General features: G+C 39.0%; 1 protein-coding gene across 1 annotated transcript; it reads right to left on the bottom strand.

Annotated features, from left to right (window-relative positions):
- Positions 1 to 3,444: 3,444 nt before the first annotated feature.
- Positions 3,445 to 8,730, bottom strand: spry4 (sprouty homolog 4 (Drosophila)). Its single transcript, XM_073824578.1, has 2 exons — positions 8,571 to 8,730; positions 3,445 to 7,116 (listed from the first exon to the last, which is right to left on the bottom strand). Exon 2 carries the CDS (start codon positions 7,063 to 7,065, stop codon positions 6,130 to 6,132), a length of 936 nt encoding a protein of 311 aa, XP_073680679.1. The 5' UTR covers positions 7,066 to 7,116; positions 8,571 to 8,730; the 3' UTR covers positions 3,445 to 6,129.
- Between the last annotated feature and the right edge of the window lie 2,122 nt (positions 8,731 to 10,852).

Here is a 10,852-nt window from a genome sequence, read left to right as displayed (position 1 = left end):
CATAAAATAACCCATTAGTAATTGGACTGTTGGCTTAGTTAGACTGCCTTCAAGTAAACAATTCAATTGACCAGGCTCAATCCAAATTAAATCTGGATTGTATTGGAAGGATCTTTGCAAATTAGACTTTTGAAGGCTAAACAGCACAGCTGCATGACTTCACCACCATTAAGCTTCCAACAACTCTTTTAGTCTTCATTTTAAAAACATTTTAGAGTTAGAATAGTTTGCAAGATTGCACACTGCTTTTCTTACTTGGATTTTATGTCTTGTTTCCAGCCAAAATATAAATCAAGAAGGATTTTCTAGTGTGAAAGATTACAATCTCTTCTCTTATGTTTGTTTTCTCTTCGGTTGGCTTTGAAAATCAAAATAAATATCACCCATTCAAGAACACTATATTTTGACACTTTATACTTTCACCATTGCCTTCATATTTGCCAGAAATAAGGTCTGTGGTTAACATAAACTCAGGTTTTATTCTATGACTCAAAATACATCAGTAATATATGGAAGTCTGTTTTTGCCACTGAATACAAATTTTAAAAAAGGTTATTGCAACTTATCTCACAATTCTGACTTTTTTTCTCAGAACTGCATGATACAAACTTGCAATTGTGAGTTATAAAGTTAGAATTCCGTGATATAAACCAATGGGGTAAGCAGAAAAATCTTATTTCAAACAGAAAACGAGATTATTTTTCTTACCCCATTGGCAGATTATTTTGCTTGTTTCAAGCAAAAATGCATTTAATTTTGACTTGTTTTTCGAAAACAAAACAGTTTTTACTCATCTAGAAAACCCTTTTTGATTTAAGAATTTTTAGATATTTTTGCTGGAAACAAGCCAAAAACTTAGTAAGAATGCATTTTTTGCAGTGCAATAATAAAACACAACAAAGGCTATAAAAGCAAACTAGGGAACAGATGACTTTACCTGTTTGACGTTATGACGTCTAATGTAACATATGTAGGTCCCTTTATCCACTTGTTTGCAACCACCATTTTCAAGGAAAGTAAGCGCTTATAACAAGTGTGTATTACTATGGAAGCCTGTTTCCACCACTGAATAAAAAATTAAAAAGGTAATTGTGACTTTTTATTCTCACAATTCTGACTTTTTTTTTTTTTTTGAGTTTACATCTTGGAATTCTGACCTTGTGAAACTCACAATTGCATAAAAATAATCGCAATTCAGACTTTTTGTCTAGCCATTGTGATTTTGTATCTTGCAATTCTGACTGTTTTCCTCAAAATTCGGACTTTTTTTTCTTAATTGCAAGTTATAAACTCCAGTTATGAGGAGAAAAAAATATTTCTCCTCATAACTGAAAAAAAAAAATTCAATTGTGAGTTTATATCTCAGAATTCTGACTTTATAACTCGCAATAATCTTTTTTTTTTTTTTTATTCAGTGGCAAAAACTGGCTTCCATATATTACTGATGTATTTTAAGTCATAGAATAAAACGTGAAAATATCTTGAGTTTGTGTTAACCACAGACCTTATTTCTGGCGAATATGAAGGCAGTGGTGAAAGTATAAAGTGCCAAAATATAGTGTTCTTGAATGGGTAATATTTACTTTGCCCTTCAAAGCCACCCAAAGAGAAAATAAACATAAGAGAAGAGATTGTAATCTTTCAAATAGAGATTCTGCTAAAATGCAGGATTCTGTGTCATGCATACACACACAGACAGACAGAGGTCAATTTGGTGAGAGGTTACTTTCTGATTTTTATAGCTGATGTATGTAGGTTCATAGGTGAATGTACTCGTGTGTGTGTGTGTGTGTGTGTGTGTGTGTGTGTGTGTGTGTGTGTGTGTGTGTGTGTGTGTGTGTGTGTGTGTGTGTGTGTGTGTGTGTGTGTGTGTGTGTGTGTGTGTGTGTGTGTGTGTGTGTGTGTGTGTGTGTGTGTGTGTTTGGATAGATGTCAGCAGATTCATGGATGTGTGAGTCATCCAGGTTTGTAAAGATTTTATATGAGCTGCTGCTCCACATCCTTGAGAGCCAATATCCTGATACAAGACCAACCTCATGTAAAGTAAGAGCCTCTTCCTATAGCAGGGGCCTGTGCTAGAAACCAGGACTGCACCTCATCCTCCATGTGCAAAGGTATAGCTATTGTCCCATTGTGATATGATTTAGAGACACTCAGAGTGATATTATATACCAACATGATTACATTTATGTTTTAACTCAAAATAACATATCTGCCCAATAACATCACATATTACTACATTTCAGTTTTGGAGAACTGTATAAGGTATTACCTAGTGCAATATACTAATGTATTTAAAATACATTTATTTCATGCTAAGTATACTACAAATACATCTACATATGATGCACTTAATTAAAATACCCTGCAATTGTACTTTTAGTGTACTAAACTGGTATATTTAAAGTCTGCTAAATTGGAACAACTAATTTTGTGCTTAATGCACTTTAACTGTGCAGAAGTAGTGCTGAAGTCTAACTGAAGATATACTTAAGTATGATTGATTGTGCTAAAGTGGAACTATTGCAAGAATACTTTAGGTACTTATTGTGCATTTAAAGACTGCTATTATAGTATATCATAGTCCTTATCAATAGTGACCTAAAAAAATATTTTAGGCTTAATATTAAGAAATGTGCATTGTGCACAAGTAGTACTCCAAATTAAGTTTAATTACAATTTTTATATAAGTAAGCCTCAGGCGATACGTCAGTATGTTAACAGACTTGAACTATAATTAGTATAAAATAAATGCATTTTAAATCTTTTTTACTAGGGTTATTATATGACAAAGAACTGATAATTGTTTTTAAAAGCATTGTTTTTTGATGGAACTATAGTGGTGTTGTGTAAAACACTAAAATATTGTATATGCATTGTTTACACACTTATATGATAATTTCATGACCATCTGAAATCCTTCATTCTGATGGCTCACTTTTGGGATTTAGTGGCATATTTTTGTGCAGTAATTGCTAAATTCTACAACTGTGGCAGGAAAATTATATTTTTTCCTGTTCTAGTTTCACATCTTTATAGCAAGATGGTCTTGTTATGGTCTTGTTTTCCCATAACAGATATCTAAACATTCTTAAAACAAGATACTTTTACTTGAGAAGCAAAATGACTTAATATTTAGGCCTTGTTGCCTCAAGAAAATATTCAATTTCTGTTTGTTTTTGCTTACAAAATACCTGACAATGAGGTCAGAAAAAATAATCTAGTAATTATTTTAAAATAAATTAAGATTACTTTTCCTACCTCATAGAATATATTCTTTCTTGTTTTAAGCACAAATGACAGTCAAACAAGTTTTAATGTCGTAGATCATTTTGCTTCTCAATGTTTAAATATTTGTACTAGAAAACAAGTCAAAAAATATTTTTCAGTAGCATGTTCTGTATGAATGCAGGGACACTGAAGACACAACACACAGTGTTTTATATTTAACAATATATATTTTCCAATTTCAATGTACATTCCGTTTTGACATAAGCTTTTATTCACAAACAAAAGTAGGCATCTAAATAAATACTATATAAAATAGAACTTCAAAATAAATATATCTATAAAGGGACATTTTCATATGTGTGAGAGATTTTTTTTTCTTTTTGCTTTTTTAAACAAAACAAAAGCACATTGCTCTTTTCTTTAATCCTCAACATGAACAATGAAGCCAAAGAAACGCAGAGAGTACAAGCCCAGTTTGGAAGGCAGCTTAAAGTGGATTCAAAAGAATGGGTTTCTAGTGGCCAAGAAACTGTACCACGAACAGATTTAGTCACAGCGTCCTGATGAAAACATCTCAGCAACGGGTCGACAGAAGGAAGATCGTTCAATTCCGTGCAGGCCAGGTTATTAGGCGAGCAGCCGTAAAGTTTGCACTTTACAGCTGTAGTTGAGAGAATGGTGAAATGTGAAAAATAAAAGCTGAGAAGGTGGGGCGAAACAGCAACACCGAATGGGATGGAATGGAATGTTACTTGAGAGGGATCCCCGTTCCTCCCAGACAAGTTCACACACAGCAGCTGTATATGTCAATCAAGCACTGAAGATGTTGCACCATTTTAGGAGGAAGGAGGAAAAACAAAATGCTCGGCCACATCGGGGTGGAAAAAAAAAAAAAAAAAAAAAAGGAGTGTGATGAAACGCTGTTCCCTCTGCGAATTCGATTAAATCTACAGTTTCAGGGGCACTGAGGAACCGGGAATTAGCCTTGCCTCTCTCGTGCTAATGAGGCATGGCTAGCATTAACAGAGGTATTTTTATTGCCTGGCACACTTTTCTAAATCAAGTGCTTGTAATCGAAATACCTAAACACCCTACCTTCTATGCCACAGCCACATAATCTTTACCCCCACCCGCCCCCAGCCCTCCCAAAAATATAATAATTCATTTATATACTTTTGTACTGAATTGTAATTAAATTGTACCATGCAATTTCTCAGGACATTTGAAACATATCTTAAGATAGCTAGTTTTTCTTAAAACTATTTACAAGAACGTGTAACCTGCATAGGTCGAAATCTAAGATATCTATGGTACATTTGCAACTCTTCCCTATGCAGCTACGCAAGCTTCTCCATTCAGAACTACTCTGGCACCTATCCACGGGTTAGATTGCAAAAAGACTTAAACCCTAGCCTTATACATTCAAGACTAAGAACAGTAGTGTATTTCTGCTTTTCTGGTTTGTGCAACAAGTACAAATGTTGGAGTATGTGGGACTAAACGAGCAAGGTCTTAAATGCGTGAACTGTGGGTTTGTGTTGAGCAGGCCGACGATATTCCCTCTTGCTCCGAGACTCCTGGGAAGCGGAGCACCGTACCTATAAGAGCTTACTTTTGCGCACTAATTGGCTAGAGTACGACAACGCATGCCCACTTGGAAACCAACAGCTATAAAAATGGTCAACGAAAACTCCATGGTGCACTCCTTTGGCAAAATCTCTATACTATACATATAACAAAATATATATGTGGAGAAAGCAGTTCGATACTAGGGCACGTTATGTTCGGTGCGTAGTAAACTAGAGGAACTTTTCCAACTACAGTGAAACACTTTGTACATGCTACTGTACATAATACTGTGCTTTCGCCTCATTATAACGGTGATACAATTGGCATGTTTTGTTTATAAGCGGCAGAGTAGCAAACGCTAACTTTATAGCTTCTCCTTTTCCCGTAACTACTGGCCCGATTCTCCTCATAGCTTATGAATGCTTGGTGTCTGGATTGCTGTGTTTTGACCACTGCCCGTTCCCTTAACTTTAGTCACCCGACTCGTTCCAAGCTGAATTCACATGCTGTACGTAATTCAGATGAACTGATGATCCCTGAGGTCGTCGTCTACAACAAATTGAACCGCTAACATTTGGAAGAAACGTTATGGAAGTTCATGTACGCTATGGCATGTTTTCAAAGGGAATTATGAAAGCTATTTTACCCATTTGCCATCGTAAACAAACAATCTGTCCCCGCAGAAGATAGAAAACATCCTGTCATGCGGTCAGCGAATGTCTTTTTAGGGACATCAAGGGGAACTTAGAATCCTTCAATGAAACAAAATGACCTCCTGTGTTTGCATTTCAAACGACAGAAGAAATAAAGCTCTATAACAAGCTTGTAAATGCACTGTGCACAGAGATGAAGTCTGGTTATTTTGATTGTGACATGTGTTATCAGCTTGGAATTCGCTGCAACCTTTCCGCAGTGCCAGATCCGGAGAGGGATTGCCAAAGTATAGAGTGTTCTTGAATGGGTGATATTTGCTTTGACTTTTCAAAGCCACCCAAAGAGAAAATAAACATCAGAGAAGAGATTGGAATCTTTTGAACAGACATTTTGCTCAAATGCAGCATTCTGTGTCAGCGAGTTGTTTTACTAGGGGGTGAAACGGCAAATACTTTGATCCCACGGCCTTCAGGAGAAGCAAACGCAGGCCTCTCCTTTGCTGTAGTACTTTATAAACAAGTAAAATAATGATTTGTGCCCGTCAGTCAGTCAAACGTTGCTACTGCAGGATGCCTTGAGCGCGAGGATCATGCGTGAACCTTAAGTACCATGATTTTGGGAAGTACACCACTACTGGAGACAAGTCTCTTTGTACTCTCCATTTCTGGCACACCATCATGAGGCCTGTTTTTCCAGCTGACAGGCCTTGACCTCTGCCACCTTGCAGGCCTGGGTGCTTTTGCAGCGGCAGCCTGGACGGCTGATGCCGTCGTAGCACTTCTGCGAAAGCTTGGCGCAACCAGTGGCGGGCAAGTAACACATCAGGCAGGGCAGCACCAATGAAACGGCCGCCATGAAGGACCAGCGTGCGCAACAGTTCGAGTGCGAGCAGGAGCACGGCTTGTCAGCGCAGGAGCCTTCCTCGTCCTCATCAGTGCAGTGGTAGAAGACGCCCTTGACTAGACACATGCAAGTGACAGAGTCCACTAGGTTCTGTGCTGAGCACAGGCACTCTTGGTTGCAAACCCAACACGAAGGCAGGGCCCGGGGCAACGTGCACTCCGTGCATCGGCATTTGCCGCACTTCTCGCACAATGGCACATGCTTTTTCTCCACTGGCAAGGCAGTCACTGCCTTCACGGTCTGAGTCTTGGAGCTCAGCACCTTGGGTGGCTCTGCACCTAGGGTCCTCCCATGGCCGTTGCCAGTACTGTACGGATCCACAACAGGGGTGGGAGCTGCGTGGTCCAGCAGCCGTTGGTCGGAGGAGGTGCTGCTGCTGCTGCTGATGGAGCTGGGCCGCCCGCTGAATGAAATCCAGGGATGTGTGGTGGCATCTGGGACCTCGCAGCGAGACAGATGAGGATGGTGTGGGGCTCCCAGCAGGACTTCCTGCCCCCTCGTGCTTGCCTTGTGGCTTGGTGGCTGTTGTGAGATCACAGCAGGGGTGTCGATGTAGTCATTCTCCAAATGTAAAGATTTCATTTGGTCAATAGGGTATATAGTTAATGGGTGCTGGAGCCGTCCGTAGGGAATGCGGCTGTCCAGCAAAGGCTGCACCATGATGGAGGAGGAGACTCCAGGAATGTGGTGAGGAACCCTTGACTCCATCTGTAGGTTGTGTTCCTCATATACCAGAGCTCAGGTCAGCATTTAGCACTCCTGCAAAGACAACAGCACAGCTTAGTATTGAAAACCACCCTTGTAGAATTCTAATCCAATAATCTAATGATCGGTTTGAGTCAAAAAGATTAAAAATAAATTGGGCCCTTAGCATAACCAAGAAAATTAGAGTTCGGAAATTACATGTTTAAAATGGATTAGGGATGTATATAATTATAATTCATTATTAGGAGTTGAAAGGGAACATGCATGAACTTTCACTTCCACAATCAGATTTATTAGTATTAACTACAAGCCTGCACTAGTGTTCTGAGGGGAGGGGTTTATTCTGAATAAAACAAACATCAATTTGATTAACCTAGATGTAAGACTCACACATTTTGTTAAACACTCTAGTTACAGTTCACTAAAATGAAGAAGTCATATTAGAAATTATATAATTTGCATAACCGCTATTAATCGAGTTTCATATGTAAAATCCTCTCTCCAACGCAGCTGCACATTTGAAACAGTGAAATATATTCGTTGTACGCTCCTATAAAATGTTTTTTTTTTCAGCCTATCGGTCTCTATTTGCTACAGAGAGCCTAAGAAAACCATATGAAAGGACAAAATCGAAATCAACCTGTTGCTAGATTTTTGCGTAAACTATGTGATATTGAAGTGGCGTGGTTGCGAAGGGCTTCTGTGCTTCTCTTGTAAGCAAGCCTGCAGCCTCTAAAGCAGTGTCGTCTGAAACGACGATTTATATGTTGGCGTGCCACAATTACAGTTTCATGAAAAGCAGTCAAAATTCAAACGACGTTCTTAATACAAACCATTACATATTTACCACAATCTAAAATGCTCAGAACGCAAATACAGCAATGTCGTCTGTCTCTGACTAATCTCCTTTCAGTGTTTTACTCGCTAAAACAGTTTTAATGCTTAAGATGATATGTCTAGCGAATGAGCGAGCTGCAGTGGAGCGTCACGCGATGGTATTAGATAGAACGCGAACAAACGCGCTGCTCAAATGGCACAGAATCGTGATACGCAACACGAAATACTGTCGTCTCCAAGATCGAATGAAAAGACGCGTATACGGTTAACATCGAATTCTCACCTGTTCTACGCGTACATTTCATTCTTAAATCGCCCACGACCCTGTAGTGGTTAGTTACCGTAGTTAAATATTTACACTAAGGCACAAATACACCTACAAAGCGTTGCTAAAGAACGGCTGTATCGGCGCTTTGTGATAAACCAGCAGAATGGAAACGACTCGATTTGAAACAAGAATATAAACTCCATCTTATAACGTTGTCCTTGACACTTGTATTACATTTACTTCTATTACATTGCTAAATAAAAAACACTACTATATATATATATATATATATATATATATATATATATATATATATATATATATATATATATATACATACATACACACACACACACACAAACGCACACACTTATACATTTTGAAAAATAAATTAAAAACTCACTTGCTTTAGAAAACAGATCATTTCCTTCTCAGATGAACAGAGTGTTGCGATATATTCCAATAGGAGACAGAGAATGATAGATAGATCCAAACGAAGCCACGAAGGGGAAAAAAAAATCCGGACGACTATCCGTGCGATGTGCACTGCAGTAAGGACACAGTCTTCTCCATACGATGTTGCAACTACATGAGGGAAATGGCTTTTTATGAATGGGAGGGTAAGAAACGTACTGCGCAGATGCTTTGACAGATTTTTTTTGTGAATGGGAGGGCATTACGACTCGGGGGTTACACTTTTATGAATGGGAGAGCTCCGGATATTACTGCGCATGCGCCGTTTCAAGATTTCATGAATGGAAGAATGGGGGCTTTTCGTCACAAGGGCAATGTCAAAGCGGATTACATGAAGAAGGCGGCTACTACTGCTTTAATTCATGTTTTCTATACATTGCCTTATTCGTGCGTGTCTTCTAAAGGTCCTGACCTGTTACGGTATGGAAGCATTCTTAATCCTCTCGAAAGGCAACTGCGTATTTACTGGACATACTGTGGTCGTGGGTTATTTTTGATATGACGCACTCACTGGACATATGAAATTGCATAATAACGTTTTAGTCCACAACACTTTCGAGTTTCATCACCACGGGTTAATTTGTAAGCCTCGAATGGCCTGCACTTTATCCTCATTTTGGGTAATCAGAAAACAGGTCAGGAACGATCGGTCGTGCTTAAAATGGAAGGGAAAAAAGATAGAGAGAGAGAGTTTATTTTTAAGCGGTCCCATTTTGATTTCCCATTTCCAGTTTGACTGAGCTCGGGCACTGGAGTAGCAAAAACACGTTTATGACGCAGCAGCATGAGGTCATGCCGGACCAACAAAAGAACAGGATGTTGTCGATTTGTAACGATCCCACAAGCAGGAAATGTGTGTGAATTTCCTTTTTAACATCCCTCTGTCTACCCTTCCCCCCACGGATAATTCCCAGCTTGTGGCTTGACTAATGCTGTCAAATGTTAATGGGCAGCCTCTACATTAGCACACATTTCCATGACAACATCTGCTTTCATATTAAAAATACAATCACATATTTGATGTGCTAAATTTAGGAGAGAAAGGATTTCATTATTAGTATAGCTTTGTTGTAGGCAGTACTGTGCTAAAATGTAGTGTATCTCTCTTAGAAGAAGAAAAAAAGAAAGAAACAGCACTTTTAGTATTGATTAGATGGAAACCTGGGGGAAAGAAACAGAGCTAAATATAGCACATGCACTCTTTGAACACAGTGTTTTCCATTTGGTGCAAATGACCACAAACTGAGAATAGGATTATCAAATGGGGCAATTTAACATATCCAATACACAATGGGTTCCATACCATGGAAATGAATTTTGCCTAATGGCATATAAATCTAATAATGAATTGGTTATTTAATTATATATTTACATTTAATCCAATTTTGCTTTTCTGACTCGAATCTTTCTTTCAGTTTTTAAGGTTTAGATGGTTAAAAGTTACTTTAGTTTACTCTTAGTTTTTGTGCAGCCTTTTAACATTCATAAACAAGGAATTTTAAATTAGATTCCAAAAATTCAGAATGATCAACCCCACTGTATTGGAGTTATTAACGTCATAAATTCAAATAATACTCCCAAGTATAATTTTTCATGAATGCTCAATCTTTTGCTTAAATATGTGCTTTCAGGCCAGACTAGAGTGGTGACCTGATTTAAAAAGCAGCAGCCTGTGGCCAATTGGGGGGTCCCTCAGTTTCAAGCCAAGCCCACAGGAAGGAGCTTGTGTGAGGGATATATGTGGAGAATGCAAGCCTTTGGAGATCTGGGCCTGTGTGGGAAGAAGGGGTAGGCCCCTTCTGGTCCCCTGCTGATACAGAGGGGAAAGCCGAGCTCTTGGTGAGATGGTGACCCTCGACCCTTCTTCAGAGAACTGACAGGAGCGGCCCTGAACTCTCACCCATGGGACAAACTAGCGATGAAGCGTGACCTGTTGCTGGGGGCGTGGACCTGCCATTCAGGCCACAAGCATTCTGGGCATTCCACGCGCCATTCCCCTTACATAGCAGACTTCCCCCTCCCATGAGAACCCGCACCAGTACCCCGTTATCCAAAACACAAAGACCCCCCAACACAAAGTTCCCATTCCTCACCATCAGTGCAAGACACCATGACCTAAATTTCCAAACATACAAGCCTTTTTGGAGGAAAAAGCAGGAAATGAGAAATAAACATACCAAATCGGTACCAGAAAGGACACTCAAATCCAAA

Source organism: Garra rufa, chromosome 19 (genome assembly GCF_049309525.1).
Source record: "Garra rufa chromosome 19, GarRuf1.0, whole genome shotgun sequence".
NCBI lineage: Eukaryota > Metazoa > Chordata > Actinopteri > Cypriniformes > Cyprinidae > Garra > Garra rufa.
Note: the sequence above shows the minus strand (reverse complement) of the source record. Positions and strands in the feature narration are given on the sequence as shown.

Excerpts from the sequence above, each read along its gene's own strand:
- spry4 (XM_073824578.1), bottom strand. The coding sequence starts at position 7,065 with ATGGAGTCAAGGGTTCCTCACCACATTCCTGGAGTCTCCTCCTCCATC.